The sequence below is a fragment of the Phoenix dactylifera genome, chromosome 9 (genome assembly GCF_051530095.1).
Source record: "Phoenix dactylifera cultivar Ajwa chromosome 9, Ajwa_hap1_PhDact_Kaust_v1.1, whole genome shotgun sequence".
Taxonomy (NCBI): domain Eukaryota; kingdom Viridiplantae; phylum Streptophyta; class Magnoliopsida; order Arecales; family Arecaceae; genus Phoenix; species Phoenix dactylifera.
In genome coordinates this window covers 22,439,086-22,462,706 of record NC_143198.1, presented here as the reverse complement: position 1 = coordinate 22,462,706, position 23,621 = coordinate 22,439,086, and the positions used below count along the sequence as shown (strand labels likewise).

General features: G+C 45.6%; 3 protein-coding genes across 6 annotated transcripts; 2 read left to right on the top strand and 1 right to left on the bottom strand.

The window, feature by feature from the left end:
• Positions 1 to 3,859: 3,859 nt before the first annotated feature.
• On the top strand, positions 3,860 to 11,265 carry LOC103696313 (large ribosomal subunit protein bL28m-like). Of its 4 annotated transcripts, none has more exons than XM_039119235.3 (3): positions 3,860 to 4,164; positions 6,548 to 7,007; positions 11,250 to 11,265. In XM_039119235.3, exons 1-2 carry the CDS (start codon positions 3,968 to 3,970, stop codon positions 7,002 to 7,004), a joined length of 654 nt encoding a protein of 217 aa, XP_038975163.3. In that variant the 5' UTR covers positions 3,860 to 3,967; the 3' UTR covers positions 7,005 to 7,007; positions 11,250 to 11,265. The 4 variants fall into 4 exon arrangements, with proteins under 4 accessions (XP_038975163.3, XP_008776119.3, XP_008776118.3 ...); XM_008777897.6 differs by lacking the exon at positions 11,250 to 11,265 and adding an exon at positions 7,103 to 7,397; XM_008777896.6 differs by lacking the exon at positions 11,250 to 11,265 and adding an exon at positions 7,100 to 7,397.
• Positions 8,290 to 10,315, bottom strand: LOC120109391 (oxygen-evolving enhancer protein 3-1, chloroplastic-like). Its single transcript, XM_039123153.3, has 3 exons — positions 9,941 to 10,315; positions 8,634 to 8,929; positions 8,290 to 8,529 (listed from the first exon to the last, which is right to left on the bottom strand). The coding sequence occupies exons 1-3, from the start codon at positions 10,251 to 10,253 to the stop codon at positions 8,431 to 8,433; spliced, it is 708 nt and encodes a 235-aa protein (XP_038979081.2). The 5' UTR covers positions 10,254 to 10,315; the 3' UTR covers positions 8,290 to 8,430.
• A 4,580-nt stretch (positions 11,266 to 15,845) lies between the features above and the next one.
• On the top strand, positions 15,846 to 16,643 carry LOC149752883 (uncharacterized). Its single transcript, XM_089925654.1, has one exon. The coding sequence runs from the start codon at positions 15,846 to 15,848 to the stop codon at positions 16,641 to 16,643; it is 798 nt and encodes a 265-aa protein (XP_089781780.1).
• Positions 16,644 to 23,621: the final 6,978 nt, after the last annotated feature.

The window sequence follows — 23,621 nt, the reverse complement described above, 5'->3', positions numbered from 1 at the left end:
TGAGGTATCCATAAATGCAAAAGTAGATTGCATTTACACATCCAATATGGGACTAAATTATAATCAAATTTTAAAACTTTCAATCATCTAAGATAGGAAAGAATTAAAATTCTATTTTAAAAAGTTGAATCTTTTAAAATAGGAAATTTGAAAATTTTCAACAGTTTGATCCCCCTGAAGCCAAGGAATAGAAAAGGCATTCAAAGTGGAGAAAATTTTGGTTTTCCTATGACATCTAATGGAACAATTTTTCAAGGCCGCAGGATAATTGTATGCTGAGAGTCTGCAGCCTCACTGAACCAAGATTCCGGGGAAGATCTAAAGCTAGCAGTCATTCAACTACGCGACGCAGTGTTAGACACTTAAGACTCCAGGAATGCGGAATTCAACAAACCCAATATTTAAGGTCCACAGGCTTTCTAGTAGCTGGAGCTGCTCAGATACAGAGGACCTGAAAGTTACGGAATGTAAAAGGTTTCTATACAATATCAAGAGGTGAACTAAAATAAAGAGAATCTCCAGCCTAGCCTCCATAAAATAAAGCCTGTGTTTTCCCATCAAGAGATGCTAATTCAGTAAGGCATAGGCTAGAAGAATCCTCTTAATAGCGATAGCATGGAAGTCTATATTCTGTCACTTTTCCGCTGTGTACATGCGTATGTATTTTTGTAACATATGGTAATATGTTTTAATCAGCCATCACCACTACTGCATCTGCTATGACCAGTGCTGATGAGGGTCTCTGCCATCCAGTGCCTCACCTGCTGATGATGGAGAAGAGCAGGCTGCAGAAGAACGCTGGGACAGTGTCGAATGGCCTTATCCACAGAAATCATAGTGTCTGAAAACTCATATTGTTCGTCTTCCTCTTTCACGCAGCCATCAAGCCTTGTTGATCCAACAAGTTTTCATTAATTATGTTATCAGGGGAAGGGAGATTTAGGAACTTGGGCATCAGAATAACATATCAGGATTGCTATCTTGGACATTTTACAGCAACCACCAGAGTCCAGCGCACCATCTTGGTTGCATTTTTTGCAGGAGCTTACAAGTGAAGCATGTGGCCTCAGAGATCCTACAAATAATTTATTTGGTATCTTCATTAATATATCAATCATCATGTGGAGAATGATATGGTTTTGACTCAGAGTAGGTGTGAGGATTGTCCCACATCAGCTATACACTGAATAGATCTTGGGGAACTAAGGAATCTAGGTAATACCTTCCAACTGGCTATTTTGGATGAAGTCCTGAGTTGTGACAAACTCAAAATATATCCCCAGATAATTTTACTATAAATTGATCAGCCTTTTCTAATTATATTGTCTATTGCTCCTCAAGCCATTTTGCCATGATGAATAGATTTTTTAGTATCATTTGATCCTTTTGTGATGGCATTTAATAAATGTAATTGCATATTATCCTTGACTATCAAGGAAAGCCTGTAACTATGATTACATCACACGAGCCACTATTTGGCCAATTTCAAAATTGAAATCTTGCTATACACTCTCAAGGAAATTGTCCTAGCCTTTATTTCAAGATGCGAAGGCATTTGGATCAGCCTCGATAAGAAAATTTCAAAGAATTTGATATTAGAGGTTTGCCCTTTCACTACTTATTGCATGAGGTCAAGAAAAATAAGTTCGTTAACTTTTAAATTAATTGTAGAGCTATTAATTGTTAAATATATTCACATATGTATCTTGCAAGCTGTTTGTCTACATTCGTATGGATATAGGAATTTGGACCTAGAGGGGGCTCGGGAGGGGGCCGGGACGGCGGGCTGCGGGGGGAGGGGGCCGGGACGGCGGGCCGCGGCGACCGCGAGGGAGGGGGGCCTCGGGAGGGGGCCGGGACGGCGGGCCGCGGTGCCTGCCGGGGAGGCGGCGGCCATGGCCGCTCCTTCCTCTTTTTTTTGTTTTGGTGGGTCACAGCGGTGGCTGAGGAGCACGGCCACGGGTGGCTGGGCAGCCACGGGCTGCCTCCCAAAAAAAAAAAAAAAAAAAAAGAGGAGGGCCGGCGGCATTGAGGAGAAGAAGGAGATAGAGAGTAGAGAGGGAGAGAGAGAGGGGGGATGATGAGAGAGGAAGAGGCGGTGGGATGGAGATTTTTGGAAGGAAAAATAAACTTTTAAATGGGGGTATTTTGGTCAAAAATACAGCTTCCCGACAAAGCTGAAAACAGCGTTTTGGAAAAGCTCCAAAATGGAGCTTCTGCCAAAAAGCTGTTTTCAGCTTCCCACAAAAGCTGAAACAGCTTTTTCAAAATTTTACCAAACACTCTTTTTTACCTAAAAGTATTTTTGGAGGGCCAGAAAGTGCTTTTTGGCCCTCCAAAAGCTCCCCCAAACAGGGCCTTGGAGAACTGGCGATGGGTAGATAGTTAATATTTCATTCCACAAGTTACATATAGAAACTGCAATCCATTAGCAATTTATATACAAAAATAATAAATATAAAAAGACCATAATAATAAATACAATCAAAACAGGACTAGTGAGGGACCTATAGTTAATTGTTTTTATTTGGAACTCTATTCTTACATGATGTTGGTTGGTAGGATAAGATTGTCTTTAGATGAAAGACGAGATCCAAGATCCTAGCTAAATTCTGAGGCTGTATAGTTCGAAAAATACTAGGTTAGGCATTTTTTTCCCGTTTTGATTCAAGAATTTTGTTCAACTAGAACTACAGTCAACATTCCTTAAACCCGTCAAAATCTCAGTGTACTTTCTTACAACTAGGGTTGCAGGAGAATTTCTTGGCCTATACAAGACCACATTATCTTCCTCTCTATCCAAAAGGCTCCTACCAAGATGGAATCCTTCCCCTTGCCTTTCAAGTTGATGCGCTTAATGCTCTTATGCCTATCTCCTAACAATAAAAGAGAACTTGGACTCTTCAATCTATCAAGAAACAAGTTTCTCAAGTTCAATCTCCAAGAGGCCTTTGTCAGAAGCTAGTGTCATGAGCACCGCAATGGGTGACTAACCGCAGCTTTCAACAAGGAATTGATCAGTAATACGTTTCTAATGCCAAGTTTGGGCTTTCATCCGATTTCCACCTTGATCCTTACCGTATACAAACTTTGTAGATCTTCTTCTTTGTTAAATGATATCATTTCAATTTTTTGGTTGAAAAAGTTCGACCAATAAAGCCTTCAGTTCTTAACTAGTTCATTTTAGTCCTGTATTGAAAAATTTAGTGCAAGATGAGTTGTATTTAATACTTCTATAAGTAGTGAACTTTAGTTAGATGTGCGGGCCTTCAACCGCTCATCACATAGACATGCTTGTTTTGCTAGCTATGGTCTATCCATAAGAAAATAGAAGAGTGTGTTGATAATATTAAATTGAAAGATAATTTTCTAAAGCATCACTTAGGAAGATACTCTTATCAAACCAAACTTAATCGAAGCCAACAACCTTAGTATAATTTTTAGTTGGACTATTTCCACAGCCGAGTCCATAAAGCAACATACACGAAAGTAAATGTATTACACTCTTTTTCCATTTTGTTCATCCATGTGCGTGTGTTGCTCTTTGATTAAATTGGTTAGCTGAGTGATGGATCTGGGTAACCACTCTAACCTAAAGTAATCTATTGGATAAGAAACTGCAAGATTGGGTTAGGTTTGGTTTTTATCGGTTGGGTTTAAGTTGGATGGCGTCAGAGTGGGGTTAGATGGTCGGGAACATCAGTCGGGTTCTAACTTCGATTTGGTGGGGTTTACAAAGAGTGAACAGGCGACTGCAGACATCATGGTTCGAAGTAGAGATAGATATATGATCAGAGCCATCCATTCTAGCTGCTTCCACACGAGTACATCGCGTGCGCAAACGAGTGGTCCATAGAGCACCCCCACGACACCCCCCCAGCCCCCAAAACCTCTTTGTTCTCTTCTCCGTCCTCCCCGCCGCCGCCTCCCTGTCCGCGGCGTGGTGGAGATTTCGAGGGCGCCGGACATGGCTTTCAGAGCACAGGAGATCTACAAAAAGATCGTTCGGAAGGTGGGAAAGGATTCGGTACCGGCGGAGATGCTGGAGTCGGTGAGGAAGTGCCTCCCCAACAACAAGCTCGTCATGGGGAGGGCCAAGCGCGGCATCTACGCTGGCCGCCACATCCAGTTCGGGAACAAGGTCAGCGAGGACGGCGGCAACAAGTACTTCTTCCATTATTCCCTCCTCGATTCCGTGATTTCTTTTCAGGGTTCTGTGTGATTTCCGTTCTTTGATGTTCTCTTTCGTTTTGATCTTACCCTGAATGCGTTCAAAATCTGTTCTTTTTTAATCTATTTTATTGCAAGTGCTTAAAAATGCTATCTTTGTATAGATTGGTCTTGAGAAACTGAGTCGTTGGTAGAAATTAGGTATATATGAGTATTTATTTGTTTTGTTGGGGAAACAACTTTTGGGGGTTACAGGATATGGCTTGCTAGATTTTTGTGAAATTGGGAAATTAGGAGTTCCAGTTGTCGTTTCCTTCAGTTATGTAGAACTGTGCTAGTATTAATTTATGGAAATTAGTGGCCGGCTTTGCCTTTTCTCGGTGTTTGATAGTGTAGTCATCCTGACTGTCTGAAATTATTCCTTTAATTCATTTCGTTTCTGAACCAGTTAATTGCAATTAAACCCGTCATATCACATCACCTTGAGATGGTTAGGAGTGCTATCAAACTTGTAGTAGTTGGTAGTGATAGGCAGAATGCAGAAGAGAGGGGAAATTGTTTGTTCCATTGATCCTCAAACTAACATCTACATCTTGTTTGTCGTGGTGGTGTCTATCTGGAATTGGAATGTCATCTAAAATAACTAGAGAAGGTCTTTGGTGGGTGGTGTGAAAGAAAGGTCTAGAACTAGGTATATCAGAATCATCAAAGATGTACAAATAAGGGATCCATGTTGCACAGGAGAAACTTGAACTGCATGACTCTTTCATTTCGAGTGATGCAGAGTAAGATGTTATAGTGTATTTGGCTTTTCTTCTTTATCCAGTTGATTTTGTCTCACATTGACCTGAATAGTATGAGTAGGCTTCAGGGCGGCAACAAATTTGCGAATTGATCGTGTTCGTCGTGGGAGGTCCATTGTTACAAGTGATAAATTACTAGGATGAATCGCATACTTAAAGTTTTCTTCTAGGTCTCTTGATGTATGTTGACACCCTTTGATTGCAATGCACTTGCCTGTTGGTTCGAGTATAAGCTCTTATTATCTTAGCACATCTCATGATTGTAGTGCCTGTAAACTTCAGAAGGATGTTTCTAATGTATCATAGACTTTATATACTAGTGATTAGTTTTAGTTGTTGAGTAGTGTTAGATGTCACTCAACTTGTTACAAGTTGGAGCATAGGTTTTTTTAAAATTAAAAATCAGTGATGATGCAAGACCTCACCTAAACAGGGCTATTCGAAAGGTATTATTTAGATTTTTTGGCCCTGTATAAGTATCCAAGATCTACCAAGTGCATAGTCGATGTGAGACTAAATGCATGCTTGAACTGGTCCTCACATGCTTTCCTAATTTAAGCCCCAGCATCCTCGTCAGGTTAAGGGTCCAAATCCATCCATTAAGTACTACAATTTCAATCACAAATATCATGTTTAGCCTATGGTCAACCTAAATAGGCTCGTGCTGCAACATCCCTAGTCCAAATAGGCTATAGGCTAGGTTTGCTCTACTGTCATTTGCAACAACTCAGGACTTCATTCAAAAAAGCTAGCAGAAAGGTGCTATTTGGGTTTTCTGACCATGTATAAATATGTAAGATCTACCTAGTGTATAGCCGATATGGGACTAAACACATGCCTGCCCTTACAGTAACCATGATGAATTGGGGCTATTGTCTAAATCTGAATGCCAAAAATAAGTACTGTACCTAACACTGTTGATGCCCCCCACTCACTTCTTGATGGGATTTACAATGTAGCTAGTCTAACCTTTAGTTGGATTTTCTCTTTAAAAAATTTGATAGAGCCATATCATTTCTTTTTGACATTCTTCATTTTAGTGGTACTTATTTGTTAAATTCAGAACATCAACATGAATAACACAATTTCATTTCAGTTTTTCTAAAATTATAAATAAAAAAAAATGAACTCTCTCCACTGTATCATCTTATCCTCCAATCTTTATTTCTTAGCAAGCTTTTAGAAGTGATTTAGTTTATCATGTGAGTTGTGGACTATCTAATTTGCATAAAATGCAAGTAGTTTGTGTTGATTTCTCCTTTCTGGCCAGTAATATGGCTTGAATCCTTGAATAAGCAGGACTACAATATCAATCAGGGGAATATACATCAATTCTAACATAATATTTAAACTTCTTTCTTGCTTGGATAAGTGAGATGGTGGCCTCATTCCTTTAAATTCTTGATAATGTCAAAAAATTTGCATCATATGCTTATTGTTATTTAAGGCCAGTTCTTTATATTATTTAAATATTGGCACTGGTATAGTTTATCCCTCTTTTCTGTACGGAGTCTGCTCATTATACTACCAATAGAAGGACACTGATTTGATCTTGCAATAATCTTGTGTTAAAGGTCAAGACGGACATGGAAACCTAATGTACAAACAAAGCGCCTGTTCAGTTATATCCATGACCGACACATCCGGGTCAAGGTTACAACACATGCTCTCAGGTGCATTGACAAAGCTGGTGGCATAGACGAGTACCTTCTGAAGACACCCTACCATAAAATGGAGACAGAGATGGGTTTGTTTTGGAAGACCAAGGTCGAGAAAATGTATGAGCAGCTTGGGAATATGGAAGTGGGTTTCTTCTCTCCTGAAGAGGAAGCCAAGATTGAAAAGGGCTTTGAAGAGCTCAAGATTGCCAAGAGGGAGGCTCGAAGGGAAGCAAGAAAAGCTCTGGCAAAGCAAAGGCAGATAGAAGAAGGAAGAGCCAATGCTGATGAGACAATAGAACCAGAGCAGATTGAGGGAAGAATGACCGATGATGTGACGGAAGCTGGGCAAGAGACTCCTAAACTGTCATGATTGGTGAGTCAACGCAATTATCTTGTTCTGTTCATTCTTCCTATCCTCATCTAGATCGATCAAGCTATAGGAATTTGCTAGTTTATGATTTATAGCAGAATAGACTTGAAGATGGAAAGCAGGTCATGAGGAGAGGATCAATGAATGCCATCACAAGCAGAGGGGCCTGACCAAGGAAGATGTTTTTTTTATTAACCAAATGGCTTAAGTAGTTCCAGTCTTTTAACTGCATGGAAGGATGTTTTTGATCTGTTGTTTGTAACTGGGCATGATGTTTGGCCCATAAGTTTTGAATTAATACCATGCATATTGGAACTGTTAGTTGCATACCAGATTGATAAATTGTACAGCTTTTTCTTTGTTTAGGTGAATGACGTTTCATGGTTCATGCAAGTTTAGCCATCATAATTTACATTTAGTTAATTTCGTTTATTGGGGAATTTTTGAAGTTTTTCTTTTGGTTTGTTAATTCTGTAATGGAAAGCTTGATCTTGTCACTATAGCAAGAGGAATTGTCTTGAAGTTGTGGTCCTCATCAATCAATAATTAGGTTGGACTTCAGGGCTATTGCTTAATCCAGCTTGTTAAACCTGCAAACATGACTAGTTGAGATCTGCAATTCTTTTTGTCAAAAGTCAAGGATTCTCCTATTCCACTGTCATATTTCTTCTTGTTCTTCTTAGCCTTCCATCCTGTCACATATGAAAAGAACATAGAGGAAGATTAGTTTCCTTAGCCAGGAGCATCAGCATGCTCAGGTAGGAGAGAAATTTTTTGCTTATAATGTTAATATTCTATTATTTCCAATGACACTGGTCTCTGGTTTTCATCCTCCAGTCTATATATTAATGTGTCCTACCAACTACTAGGTCACAAAAGCTCAGATTGCTAATTAAGTTCCATGAGTAGATCTTGTTGGCCCAAACATTTTAGGCATCTCAGAATCATGATGTCGAGTTCTTAAGATTACTTGACCTGCTGAATCCACCTCAGGCAGACACAAACTTAAAGGCACAACATGAGACTTATCATATAGGTTTTATCCGGCCGCTGCTTTGTATATTTCACTAGCTGGTCAGTTACATTTTCTAAAGCAACAGTGTGATTCAGGAACAAGGAATGAGTTATGCCTTGAGATGAACACAGAGAAAGGGATACTTGGTGTAACACGTTTTATCCCAGCGTTCCTCTTCCAAATGATAAAAGTAATTGTGATCGATCGATCCCATTGTTCTTTAACCTGAGGTGATGATATGAGGTCGCATCTCAGCAAGAAAAGAAAAAATGATATTCCAGTCCACACCCTTTACTCTTTTGTTGGAACTACAAAATCTCAAAGACAAACACAACATTGGGAACGCTCATTTGCTAGGAATCGCGTCCAGGACCAGTTTGATATTAACAAAGAATGAAGGGAAACTTTCCTCTAGCCTATTTTGGCAAGGACATCATCAAGGGCAGATTTGGTCGCCGCATAGTATTTCTCGGCTTCTTGTGTGCTCTTGATCTTTGCTGCATGATCAAGCTGACAACAAGACGAGGTAAGAAATGTTAGATAGGCATAAATGAGGTTGATATGTAATAGTTCAGCTTCTTCCTTTTTCTAATTATATATGCTAATGTATTTACCTCATCAATTGTGGCAAAGAGCTTCCCAGCAAGCTCCTTGAGGGGTTTCTTCTCTTCTTTTGGCTTTGCATCGATAACAGTATTGAGGTCATACCGGAGGTAAGAGGCCTTGAGGCGAAGGTCATTTTGAACGTAAGGCCATTGCTTCTTGTCTATTAATTCTTTTAGATTCACAATGTCCTTTGCCGACTCCTTCGCCCTAGCTGCAGCTTCTGCTGGAGGAAGTGGTTGCAGGTAGAATCTCTTCTTCAGAGGAAGGTCGAGGTCTCTTGGTTCGTCCGAATTTAGGGTCCCAGCTGTTGCATGCAAATTCATTGCAACATGAAAGCTGATAGTGAAGATACTAGTATGGTATTAAAGATGATAAAGAGCCAAACTTTTGAGGTCTTGGAGAAAATGAACATAGGAGGACAATAGATTTGAATTTTGATAGAAGATGGCTGTAGATAGAACCAATGAGGCATAGTGATAACCATTTTGAGATGGTTTAGGTATTTTTTAACTTGCATTTTTCTAATTTATTCTTTGCATATATCGACTTTCACAAGAACGTCATTGAACGCCCAGAAAAATTTAAGCTACAGCTTATTCTTGCTATCCTCATTGTGTTTAAAGATTTGGCATCTACAGATCACTTAATGGTTAACAGGAAACCATGGTCCGATACAAACTTAAATGAGGGTAGAGAGGAATTGGATATATTCAACAAACACCTTTGTGATTTAAGTGGAAACAATCGTGTTTTGCTATATTGCTTGGACGAATTATTTAATTCAGTCTTGAATCGACCAAATTGAGTTCATCATCTTGTCATTTATCCATGCTATGTACAAGATAAAATGTTCTACGTAATTGATTTTCTAGAAACTCCTAACATACCAAGTACTCCAGGCTACAAAGACCACACATTTACTTTTTCTATAACATACAGCTTAAAAATTTATTTTAACATCTTTCAGAAAGTATAACCAAGCAGGATGAGGGAAAAGAATTCATGTAGTTAAAGCTTAGTTGAGTAGACTTGAGTAAGACGAGTTTAATTCTTTCAAAAACACAATATTCACTAGGAATGATAAAAATTCCAAATGACATAACCCCCACAATTCACCACTTTAGTCCTTGAATAACCTCCTATAATTTGAATATGGTGAAAGAAAGTAGTGGTCTCACCACATGATATAAGCCTACTTTAGCTTTATTTTATCAATGGAGGAAACAATAGCAAGCGATTTAGAAAATAAACCTGGTTCTTAGAATTTAGCCAAAACAAATATTATAAATGAAAGAATGGGCCATTGAGCACTTACGGAGCCCACCGGAGGGTGGGGGAGGTGGGCCGACCTTGATAGACTTGGCCTCGGCGAGCACGGCCTTGACGAAGGCCCCGCCGGCCATGCCGGCGGCCGCGAGCCCCAGCACTGCTCGGCGCCCGCTCTGAGCCACGCCATCGCCCTCCGCCGGCCCCTGCTGGGCCCAAACCGTCAGGCCAACCCGGCCCAAGGGAACCCGGTTGTTTCCCGGCATGGCCAGCCGGCCCGAGCCGCTGAGCTGGAGGCTTCCTTCCAGTAGTGCCTGCGAGGAGCCGCGTAAGCCAGCCATGGAAGCCATAGCTTGCGCCATCTCCCGATCCCCACCCTCTCTCTCCCCCCCCTTCTCCGTGGGTTCGTTCGGACGAGGGAGAGAAGGCGCGAGATTTTATTCGGAGCATAATGTTTCATTAGGGCAGCGGGCAGGGATGCCTTATCTGCCCGTTGAAGAATTGGATAAGTTGGGATCCACTGCGTGATGGACACGTGTCCTATGTTGCGTATCGTGTACAAGTGTATCGCTGAGTTGGATTGGGTTACTCCGGCGCCATTAGGAGCGTGACACGTTTTTCATAGGCGTGAACCTTGCATTCCACAATGGACCGGCACCATGGGAACCGTGAGATCTTAGCAGGTCGCACGCCCCACTAGGACGTTCAATCTTTTATATCTATTTGGTTCTTACAAACTTAGGACTAATTCAGTAAAATTCTCAAATTTTTTCTCAAAAAACATGATATTTTCAAAAATTAGGAAGTGTAACTATATTTTATTCATTTTATTTTAAAATTGTACTGTCTTTGGTAACAATACTAGGTCATAACTGGTGTAGAAAAGCTAAGAGTAGAGGAAATTGTATTTGTCTCTTTACAAAATAAAATTAGAAAAAGCATGCATCGTTCACAAAAATGTCTTGGTATATAAATTTTTTAGTGTCAAACCTCTACAACATTTTTCTCAAAGTAAATTCTTCACAACATCATGTTGGCCTATCAAGAACTTTTATCTGTCCAACTTATGGGTAGCACAGGATCCACAATTCCTGGTAACAATTTGTCGAGTCTCTTTTACCAAAATCAGAAGTTGCTGAAGCTATTAAGAATTGTTAACTTTTTTTTTTTAGGTGTATTCATACTAGAAATGTATAAATCATTCGTTGTGGCAAAAAAAAAAAAAAAAAAGCTACTCAGAGCTACTTCAAAAGGTTCCTCCAATTCTATGATGCTATATGAAAGCAGTCTTCTATACATAAAGAATCATTTATTGTTCGATTAATTTGATACATTTGATGTTGTTTGTTTTCCTGTAGTTTCCTCTTGTTGGTCCTTGGAAAAGACCAAAGATATGTACGCAAGCAGAAGTCACTGAATCCTAAAGATGCACTGAAATATGAGCAACAAGGTGGACTGTTCCAAGAACCCCTCTTCTTCCTGGGGCCAATTTATCAGTCTTTTTCTTGGTGGATCTATGAACCACATAGCCACATAGCATGCAATTCTATTATCAAATCATGTCATGTTGTGAGATTAAAATGGAGATTGCTAGAGTTTCCTGTTGACTCCATAATGACAATGCCATCATTTAACTGTTGCAGGATTAGTACAATACTCACGCCGTTCGAGCCATTACTTAGAATAACTTCTGTATCTGCATTGCATGACTAACTTCTGTATCTGCATTGCATGGCTGTGTCAGGTAATCACTACTTTTCTTCACGGCCTCCTCAAGGTGTCAATTGATGAAAATTTACTAGTTAGACTATTGGCTTGCAGAAATCTCCGCCATCATTAAGATTGTAGAAACTTTCTATTGTTTCCGATGAATTAAAACTTAAGATTGCCATGATTTCCAATGAATCTATCTTGTTGTTCCCTTTGATTTTTTTTTTGGTTAGTTAAATTCCATATAATTTCTTCTTTGCTTCCCTTTTGGGCTTCAAGTCAAGCACGGAGCTTGGGATAACAATAAGAAGTATAAAATTATTGACACATTTGTATATTTCTTCCTCTGTAATCATACTCAACCAATAAATGAAATCTTCTACTGAAACTCATGAATTTTTCTCATGTCTTTCAATAATTCTTTGAGTGTTATTACTTTGGTTATTTAGAGAAGCTTACTTTAATGCTCTGGGATCACAGTGAAAGACTGGCCATTGCTTTTGCTCTATTAAACACTATCTTTTGGAATGACCATTAGGATCACAAAGGGCCTTCGGTATGCGGGGATTGCTGCACAAGAACATATCTACAAGCTTGTGAACAGTGGAATTATTTTGAGGGATGACCATCGATTTCATCACTTTCGCAATGCATCTTGCTCTTGTGGTGATTACTCTTGATCTTATTCTCGATGGCAGGTCACCTTTTATTGAAGGATCAGTAAACTTTTAAGTGTTTTTCTATTCCTTGATGATAATCATGCTTCATAACATAGATTTCACTAATCTTAGATGGTGCGCAACTATTGATTTTTTCAAATCCATCTGTGCTTAAATTGTGTTACAATTTTCTCATTACTAGATTGTGCAGTGTATTGTCTTTTCTAACTATTTGACTGTTTAACTTTGTTAATCTGTTTTTTCCTTGCATGATTCTCCTTCATCTTCTCTATACTCTTTGAACTGTACATTGTTATTGTTTTCTCAAAGCTTGTTCAGCAATATGCTGAGGGAGGCGGCGGCGGCGGCGGAGGATCCGGTACTTCTGTAATTTTCTGTTTAAGGAACTTAGCTCTCAGGTTGGTGAGTCTAAGTGGTGTTTCTAAAAGCTCCATGGTGAATTTGAAAACCAACACATCCACTCTTTTTTTCTTTTGGTAGGACACCACACGCACTTTTCAAGAACATACCTGTTAACTAATTGTAAGTGGTCAGGAATTGTGAAATTAGAATATTGACATCAAAATCCAGTTGAATATTTTCATCATCTATGACTTGTACTAAGTTTCTGCAGAAGGAAAAAACGGTAGCACAAACTTAATCCAAAGGTTTGAGCTTAAGCTACCCATTCATCTTTAGAATTTGATGTTATCTTATCGATTAATCTTTCATCTTTTCTGTTATTTTTCCATTCATTGTTAATGGAGAGAATGGACACTTTCTGCAAGATGAAATTCTGTGGGGTAAGCTTGATGGACTAGGTTGCAGAGCATGCATGCGGGGATGGAAAGGTCGGGGATCCATTAGCCAATGAAGGATGGAAGAAAGGGGTCCATAGTGATTGCTCAATGCGCTCCTAGACGACGGAACAGTGCTCTGGGGAAACTTCTAACGGATAGTTTCCTGCCGGAGAACTCTCCGTCGGTGTCGACGCCGGCCTAGGCGAAGTGGTCTCCGGCGTCGCGGGAGGCCGGTCGTCCATCCGGGTGGCGGGACTAACGACGGGACCTGCTAACAGCTCGACGGAACAGGGTCTACTTACCGTCTTCTTCCTTGCAGGGCGCCCTATGGATCGGAGGGGGAAGCAATCGACGGGGATGGCAACGGAGGGAGCGGCGAGAGGCAATGGTAAGAGTTCTGGAGCCTGGACGAGGCCGGGGCCGTGGGTGACTCAATGGCCCACGGCCGCGGAGATCGAGCGGCTGAGCCGCTGCTTTCCGGAGGTGTTGCATCCTCCGGAGGAGCCGATCGCGGCGGCCCGGCTCGAGTGGGAAGGGCGGGCAGCGGTGGTCCGGAGCTTCGGCCGCCGTGTCCCAGCCGAGTGGGTGGCGAAGGAAGTCGCCGCCCGGACTAAGCTGACAGAGGTGGTGGCCGTCCCGCTTGCGGACGGCTACCTCGCCCTGAGGTTCCGGTCGACGGAGGACCGGGACCGGGCGCTGAGCGAGGGCCCGTGGGTGGTGGCCGGGCAACTACTCGCCATGACCCCCTGGGTGCCGGATTTTGAACCCGGTGAGGAGGCCGTGCAGACGGCAACGGTGTGGCTCCGCCTGCCTCGCCTGCCGCCGGAATATTGGTCGACGTCGACCATCTTCTACATAGCTGCTCGGGCGGGCCGGCCGGTTGCTGTGGACAGCTTCACAGAATAGCGGCAGGCGATGGGCTTCGCCCGGGTGAGGGTGGTGGTTGACACCACCAAACCTTTGCTGCCGGGAGTGCTGATCCAGGGGAAGACGAAGGTGCGATGGCAGCCCTTCGTCATCGAAAATGCCCCGGTGTGCTCCCGGTGTGGGCGTATGGGCCACCAGGTAGCGGCTTGCCGCTCTCCGGCGACCGCTAGCGCTGAGGGGGGCTCGGGTTCGGCTTCGGCCTCGGCGGCGGCGGTGGACCCGGGGGGCGGGTCTGCCCAGCCAGCTCCGGGCGTCGGGGAGAACGCACAGGGACCGATCTACGGTCCCTGGACGGTGGCGACACGGCAACGAGTTTCGCGGGAGAATTGGCCGCCGTGGCTGGGGAAGACGACCGAGGCGCACCCGGGGCCCGGGTTGCCCTCAACTCGGCCGTTGTCTCCGGCAGCTCGACCAACTGCGCCGGTGTCCCCGGCGGACACCGATGGCTGGCAGAAGCCAGCGAAGGTGGCTCGCCGCCGGTCCCCACTAGCCGTTGGGGGGGATGGCCACCCGGATACGTCCCTCGGCCCCTTCCTGGTGGACTCGGCCGATGACCTCCTGGCCGAGTCTGGGGACTCGGGGCTGAGTCGACGACTCGGCAAGGCTCCGATCAGAGCCGATCCCGAGCCTAGCCGGGCTGCCGCGGCCCGGGCCAAAACCCAGAAGCGGCCCAGGCCGCAGGCGGGCCTTGGCCCACCTGGGGGTACCAGGCGGGGGGCCCAGCTGGCCCTTGTACCTGTGGGCCGAGGGAACCCAACCGGGCCCCCCCAGCGCTACCGGGCCCACGAGGCCGGGCGCCGGGGTCGCAGGCCGGTGGGGGCGGGCCGGGGCGCGATCCGCGACGCGGGCGCGGCCCACGCAGTCGGCGCAACCCGCGCTGTTGGCGCGCTCTGCGCCAGCAGCGCGCCGGAGTCTGGGGACGCGCCGGGCGCGCTGAAAGCGCCCGGTGCTGAGGTCGTGCGGGCCTAGGATTTGCTGGGCCCGTGCGATGATGCGCGCGGCCAAGGGGCCGCGCGGTCTGCCGAGGAATCGCGGGCGCTGGGCCCTCAGGCCCAGCCCGCGGTTGGTTCTTTGGGCCACGCCTCTTTAGGCCCACAGGCCCACTCATATACGGGCCTGGGGGGTCGGTCTGGACTTGCGTGGCAGGGCCCGAGCGAGGAACTAGCCGGGCCTTTCCGGTTTAGGCGTCCTCATCAAGGAGTAGATTTGGAGCTGGGTCCCCCCGACGATCATCTCACTTTGGGTGTGACGAGTGGGGCTCAGCCTGGGGACGTGCGGGTGGGCACTGACCATGATGGAGTCTTTCGGTTTGGCCCTTGGCCTCCGGCTGGAGATGAGCAGCGGGAGGATGCACCTAGTGGGAGCGAGGCCAGGGACCACATCGTGGCGCCTTCGCAGGGGGGTCAGGCCGTACCGATGGTGACGGGAGGGGACACGGACCACACGACTGCTGTGCAGCGCATTAGGGCGGCAGTCATGCAGGTCGCATCTGCTGAGCAGCGGGAGGGCCCAGGTAGCACGCTTGAGGCTGGCCCCGCGGCCCAGGGGGAGGATGGGTCAGAGGCCGACTACGTGGACTGTGATCCATGAGGATCCTAGCCTGGAATTGTAGGGGGCGGCCAAGCCGTCCTTCATGTCATCCTTCAAACGGTTAGTGCAAGTTCATTGTCCGGAGATCTGCTTCATCAGCGAGACCCGGCTATCTGGTGAGGGGCTTGTACGTTTGAGACGGCGCTTGGGGAGGGACTGGGAGTCATACGCAGTCGATTCCCGAGGGCTGTCGGGAGATATCCTGCTACTGTGGAGGCGAGGGGTGGCGACCTTTGATGTCTTCCACAACTGCCCCCAACAGGTAGTTATGGTTGCTTCGGCACCGGATGTTGCCCCATGGGTTTTGTGTGGGGTGTATGCGAGCACGGATTATAGGGTCAGGAGAGTCCTCTGGCAGGAGATCGCCAGCCTTACCGCCCAGGGTGTCCCGACAGTTGTAGTTGGCGACTTTAATTGCATATTGAGTTCGAGCGACAAGAGGGGTGGGGCAGCCTTTATGGATAGAGCGGACAGAAGGGAGTTTCGCGATTTTGTGTCGCGTACTGGCCTGGTGGACTTAGGGTTCTCTGGACCTCAGTTTACTTGGTGCAATAATCAGCTCGGCAGTGCTAGGGTTTGGGAGCGTCTAGATAGGGCCTTTGCATCCCCGGACTGGATCCTCCGTTTTCCTACATGCAGGGTTAGTCACCTACCTCGGATCGCCTCAGACCATTGCCCCCTGCTGATTTCCACATCATCGGGACCTAGTCATCATAGCCCCTTCCGTTTTGAGAAGGTTTGGCTATCATACCCCCAGTCTTGGGACATTGTCCGTGAGGCATGGCGCATCCCGGTGCGTGGAGATGCTATGCACCGGGTGTCGCGCAAACTAGAACTGGCCAAGAGGCGCCTTCGGCGGTGGAACCGTGAGACTGTGGGTGACATCTTCCGGAGAGTAGAGGGGGTAGAGACTGCGATCTCTGAGTTGCAGCAGAAAGAAGATCTAGAAGGTGAGCTCTCGGTGGATGATATGGGTGATCTCCGATGGCTTCTAGCGACCCACCACTCACTACTACGGCAGCACGAGATCTTCTGGCAACAGAAATCGGGTTCAGTGGGTACATGAGGGTGACCGCAATACTAGTTTCTTCCACCGGTCTACGATTATCCGTAGGCAGCGGAGCACTATCCACTCGCTGCGAGACGGGTCTGGACATCGGGTGGAAGGTGAGCCTGCCATTCGCCAGGTTTTGTTGGACTTCTTCCGTGACAGATGGACGGCGGATGAGGAGTCCGGCGACAGAGACCATCCCTTGAGGGTGGATGCGAGAATCGAGGATATTGAGAACGCAGCCCTGGTCCGACCAGTGTCCGCACAGGAGGTTCAGGAGGCAGTCTGGGCTTTGGCTCCAGACAAGGCTCCGAGTCCGGACGGGTTCCCCCCGTTCTTTTTCCGACAGTATTAGGGTATCATTCGGACAGCAGTGGTAGAGGCTATTCAGTGCTTCTTCTCTCAGGAGAGGATGCCGAATGACTGGAAGGCTACCTTCATCACACTCATTCCGAAGCGTCAGGGGGCGGCGAAGCCTGGCCATTTCAGACCCATTAGTTTGTGCACAACCTTGTATAAGGTTGTGGCCAGAATAATGGTCCGTAGGATGAAGCCCTTACTGCCTGGCATTATCAGTCATGAGCAGGGGGCTTTTATAGCCGACAGAAACATCTCCCATAATGTTCTGTTGGCCCAGGAGATGATGTGGGATCTGCAGCGAGCATCGAAGCGACGTAGCTTGATGGCTATTAAGCTGGATATGGAGAGAGCTTACGATAGGATCAGATGGAGATTTCTTCAGCAGGCACTCGAGGCGTACAGCTTCCACAGACAGTGGATCGGTTGGATCATGGGGTGTGTCAGGGGTCCAAGGTTTTCTATCTTGGTCAACAGCACACCTTCCCCTTTCTTCGAGTCCACCATGGGGCTGCGTCAGGGATGTCCTCTATCACCTTATTTGTTTATTCTTTGTGCTGACATTTTGTCTCGTGATTTGCAGAGGGTGTGTGCCCGCAGAGAGCTCGAGGCCTATGTTCCCGCCCCGGGGGCTAGTCCTCTTTTCCACTTACTTTTCGCTGATGATTGCCTTCTTTTGGCCAGGGCGCGGGTTTCTGATGCACGGGTCCTTCGGAGGGTAGTGGCGGACTATTGCGCGGCGTCAGATCAGAGAGTTAACTTCCACAAGTCAGCAGTTCACTTCAGCTCGAGTACGGAGAGCAGGGTCAGACAGGAGATCCGAGGGATTCTACAGATACCTCAGCAGGAGGAGACATTGACCTACCTGGGAGTTCCTATCACAGGTCGCAGACTGCGGGTGGCAGAGTGCTCCTACCTGGTGCAGCGGGTGGAGTGTAGGTTGGAGGGATGGAGAGCGGCCTCCCTGTCTATGATGGGGAGACTGACTTTGATCAGATCAGTGTTGGGGTCCATGCCAGTATACCTCATGGCCAACACCGTGGTTCCGAAGACGACCCTGCTGAGGGTCGAGCGACTGCTGCGATGTTTCCTGTAGGGGTCATACGGCGGAGGCCACGGGGTGCACTTGGTGGCCTGGGAGCATGTCTGCCGGCCTACCAGTGAGGGCGGCCTCGGGGTGCAGTCCCTACTGGAGCGGCGCGAGCTTTTCATTGCTCGGCATGCAGCTCGATTTTTGTTAGAGCCACACGGGCTGTGGAGTCAGGTGATGGCGGCCAGATATGGCCGTGGGGGCTCAGAGGCGGCACGGAGAGCGCGACGAGTCTCCTTCATGTGGCGTGAGATTGGGAGGTATTTGCTGACGGTGTCAGCAAATACCAGGTGGCTGATTGGCGATGGGCGGAGTATTGATGTGACTGCGGACCCATGGGTGGATACTGTTCCACTGAGGTGCTGACTCTCCTGGGATGACGCTAGGTTATGTCAGCTGTTCGGAGGATACCTAGCTGAGAGGATCCGGTCCCTTCCGGTGCCAGGTTGCGGGGGGCCTGATGTCAGGGTTTGGGGCACCTCTTGCCGGTCCAGGGTCAGTCTGAGAGATCTCGCCGATGTTATCCTGCAGGAGCATGAGCCGGGGCAGGACTACACTTGGATCTGGAGGTCTGGGCTCCACCCGAGGGCGGCACTTTTCTTATGGAAGGTGGCATGGGATCGCCTCCCGACGAAAGCAGTGCTGAGCAGGCGAGGTTGGGGGATCCCTGCGGAGTGCGGGACATGTAGTGTTGAGGAGTCGATCGACCACGTGCTCTTCCAGTGTACGTGGGCGAGGTCGGCATGGCTGTGGGCAGGGTTCCCGCAGGAGGTTTGGCGTGGGAGGCCTCAGTTTGTACAGATGATGCAGCAGTGACTGGCCCGGCCCCGGACAGGTCAGGAGGCTATTCGAGCGACCTGCACAGCACATCAGATCTGGCTGGCGAGGAACGCCCGCACCTTCGGTGAGCGCAGGGTGTCACCGAGGTTCGTTGCGGAGTTCGCGCGAGTCCAGGCATTGGAGATCAGACTTTCTTCAGATGGACCTCTGATAGCTCGGGACACCTGGGGTTCCCTCTCTGCTCCGGCAGCTCCTCAGCAGGTGTTTTTCACCTAGGAACCCCCACCTCCGAGTTTCCTCAAGGTCAACTTCGACGGATCGGTCATGGATGGAGGTGCGCGAGGAGGTGCGGGTTTTGTGATACGGGATCCGCACTCCAGAGTGGTGGCAGTAGGAGGCTGTCAGGTTTTCGGTACGTCAGTGCCCGGGGCAGAGCTACGAGCTGCCTGGGCGGGTCTTCGTTATGCGAGGCAGGTACTGCAGGCTGACGCGATTGTCTTGGAGGGCGACTCAGCCACAGTTATTAGTTGGATCCAGGAGGAGCTGAGGGGTGAGGGCTCAGACCATCCCTTGGTTCGGGATATAGGGACGATGTGTGGGGTTGGGGTGGCCATCCAGGCCAAATATGTATTCAGAGAAGCTAATGGGGCAGCCGACTGGGTAGCTGCCTTCGCGGCTCATCACTCAGGGTACACTTTTTGGGTGGGGGAGGGGGAGCTGCCACTGGCTCTTCGTGAGTTAGTCTTTTTTGACTTTATTGGGTGTATTCACACACGTACTGTATGAAAACCCATTTTTAGCAAAAAAAAAAAAAATGAAGGATGGAGAATATCCGCAATTGATCTTGAACAAGTAAGGTTTGACAGTATAGAAAATTAGAGCAAAGATTAGATAATATGGGCTCAAATATTTATTAACAATTATTTATTTATTTATTTATTACTTATACAATTTTTAATTAATATATTTTTAATATACCAAAAATATACTAAAATTTATTTTTAATAGGAAGCATATGTTGTAATATATATATATATATATTCGAAATGGACCATATTAACTCTTGTAAATATATGTCAATATTTGAAATGGTCCATATTAATAATCTTCATGTAAGCAGGTCATAAATAATAAACAAATGGACCGAATAAAAAAATATCATTATTTGAATTGCTTACTCAAGAATATTGTTATAAATATGGCAATATTTTTTTTAGATAAATGATTTCCATAAATTATCAGATTATCCTGTGATCTAAACGTTCTTTGACCAAACGAATCCTTGCATGCTATTGCTGGAGCCAAGTACTTCCAAGAGCATCTCTACTCCAGAGAGAAACAAGAATATTGGTAAATACTCGGGTGTGCTTTCCTCACAGCAATCCATATTCTAAAAAATTCTGATCGTGTCAGATTAATTAACATAGGTCCCATATAGAGATGATTAACAATAAAATGTTCGGTATGGACTTGTTGAATTCGTCACAATTGACATAAAAGCTGGAAACTAAATAAAATTACTTAGAAAAGGCTCAGATAATTGATTTCTATTATTAGTTTTGAACAAGCTGAACCCTGTAGACGTGATCAATTAGGCCCTTGTGACCCTACCCAATTTAATTGGCCCATGACTAACAGATGGAGCTCGGCCTAATGCGGCAAACCGCTTGCAGCCCATTAAGAGCCCATTTCGGCTTTGCGGGCCCCCCGACCGTGGTGAGTGACGACCCAGCAAAAGAGGACAGAAATTAAAAAACGGGCGACAAATAGCTGGCTCTGTACCTACTGCCTTTACTTAGACGCAAATACTTCCCTGCTCCCAGTGGTGGTAGGCTGGAGTAATTGGTAGACATTTACGACCGTCAGGCTCGAAACCGAATTTATCCTCTAAATTCCAACCACCTCCATTTAATTTGCCTCTGATTCTCTCTAAAATATTATAGGTGAAAAATTGTGGCATTTTGAAGCCGTCAACCCCCTCCTCTCCTTCTTCTTCTTCTTCTTCTTTTCTTTTTTTTTTCTTTTCTTAGAAAAGGGAAGAAAGCCTACTCCTACGTAGCAGCCCTCACTGAGCCCCTACCCCACCAGAAAAGTGTTTGATACGGACAGAAATGATCGTATATTGGGCACCCCGGCCAGTTTTGTTCATATTCTCTCCACCCATAGGCTCGGCTCGGTGACCTTTCTAGGCTCCGGTATGATCCCTTTATGTGAGTAAGTCACACCTGGCACCACCGAGGCTACCAGCGGATCAGTAGCTTTTCCAACCGTCAACTCTTTTTAGCGGCTTTTTCAAGACATTTCTAGCGTACATCTACTCAACTAAAACTTTTAAAAATCAAATCATTATATCCATTCAAAATATAACATTTATCCCTTTTTAGCAGTAATAATATTATTATTCTCTTTAAAAGCCTTTCAACTCCCCTATACTACCTACTAAATATTGAACTAAATATATATAAGACGCCAGAAATAATTCATATTATTTACCTAATATCCCATAATAAAGATTATATATAAGAAGATTAATCATCATCCTGCTCTTCACCTATCATCTTATTAAAGTAAGATTTCTTAAATTCAAACCTCCTTCTTATCTTTAAAAATATTTAATTCTAAAAAAAAAAAAGACATGAGCAAGTAATGCTTTTGTGTTGCCCAGATAGACAACCCAAGAGGGGGGGTGAATTGGGTTTTAAAATAATTTAGATATTTAATACGTTGTGGATGACTAATTAAAACTATTGCAAGTTGTTTAATTAAATGCTATGTGCTGTGAGTGATAAGAGAGGAAGAAAAAGAGAGACAATCAAACACAAACACCAAGTTTTATAGTGGTTCGGAGCTAACCCTTGCTCCTACGTCCACTCCCCAAGTCTCACTTGGGAATTCACTATAACCCCCTTGGATTACAGCCGGTTGTTTTCCAAGCTCACAACCAAACTTGTTGTTTTACGAGCTCACAACGAACTCGGTCGGTTTTTCCAGGCTCACCGACTAGAACCACCCCGATTGTTTTCCCGGGATCACAATCAAACCCTTACACACGTTGGTTTTAATAACTAGGCTCACCAACTAACCTCTATACTCTTGATTCAATCCCCCGATTGAATCAAGTAAATACAAGTTGTAAATAAAATAGACAAACAGAAAAACAAGCTTCTCAAAAGCAGATGAAAGACAATATAATCTAAAAGGAGTTTAGAAGCCCTCAAACGCTTTTAAGTTGGAGAAGAGGAATGGCTTCTTAAACTTCGGTCTCCTCTTGAATGTGTAGTCGACTTGAATGCAGGAGGAGCTTCTTTAATTGCTGGGAAGATGTAGATGGATGCAGTAAATACAGATCTTCCCTTTTTCTCGTTGAAGAACAAGTTGCAGAGTTGAATGCTTGAATACTTGGAGTGGAATGGTTGTTCTCTGCCTTGCTACAGTCCTCTGTGGCTATTTAAACCAGCCCCCACGGAAACTAGCCGTTAGAGAGCTTTTTCTGCCCGTTCTGCACACTCTGTACAGTCTGACAATGTGTCCGTTGGTGGGTTGGAGTCGACTCGCGCGATCAGGAGTCGACTCGTCTGTAGCGGGAGTCGACTCATACTTTTCCGGAGTCGACTCTGCAACTGTTCCAGATTTGAATTAAAGTTGCCTTCGCGACTGGGAGTCGACTCGTCTTGACCCAGAGTCGACTCGCCAACTTCTGGAGCTGACTTGGCTTTCTCGGAGTCGGCTCATCCCATGAAGTCCGTGGACGTATTTTTGAATTTGGTCCACTCGAGTCGACTCGACTGTCCTGGGAGTCGACTCGGCGCTCAGAGCCCGAACTCCCTATCTTCTGTCTTTTGGCTCGTCCAGTCTTGGAGGCGACTCGAGCTTCCTCGGAGTCGACTCGGCTCTCAGTTTCCGAAACTTGGTCTTCTGCCCTTTTGATGTGAAGCTGCCTTGGAGTCGACTCTAGCTGTCTGGGAGTCGACTCGAATCTCAGAGGCAGTAACTTGGTCTTCTGTCTTCTTTGTGGTTGCGGAGTCTCGGAGTCGACTCGCGTAATACGGGAGTCGACTCGAATCTCAGAGTCCAGAATCTGCCCTCTGACTTTTTCTTTGTGTACTACTGAGAGTCGACTCTTGCTGTCTTTGGAGTCGACCTGCCAACCATCGGAGTCGACTCGCGTTCCACTGGAGTCGACTCGAATCTCAGACCCGAAAACTGCTCTCTGACTTTTTCTTTGTATTCCTCTTGGAGTCGACTCTTACTACCCTGGAGTCGACTCGGTGAACATCGGAGTCGACTCGCACACTTCGGGAGTCGACTCGTTGACAGGTTCTGAGTTGAAGCTTTCTGTTCGTCTGTCTGTTCTCAGTCGGAGTCGACTCGTACTGATCCGGAGTCGACTCGAGCTCGTGCCAGTGAACTTGATACACTTGGAGTCGACTCGTGATACTCTGGAGTCGACTCGAGTCTCAGACTTTGGTTCAAGCTGACTTCTTAACTTATCCAAAAATTATGAACCAAGTCTTGAGACACTTAGACAAGATTTTCACTGAAACACTTAATTGAATTCATTAGTAAACAAGAAATATACTCAAATGCTTTGAGCTCATCAAAATCAAATAGGGTTTTAATCAATCACTCCACAATCTCCCCCTTTTTGATGATGACAAAACATTGAGTATATGTAAAGTGAATTGCACAATAAACAATCAAATAAAATCCATAAATGAATTCAAATGTCTGGTAATTCAATTTATCCAAGCTTGAAAGGAGTGAAA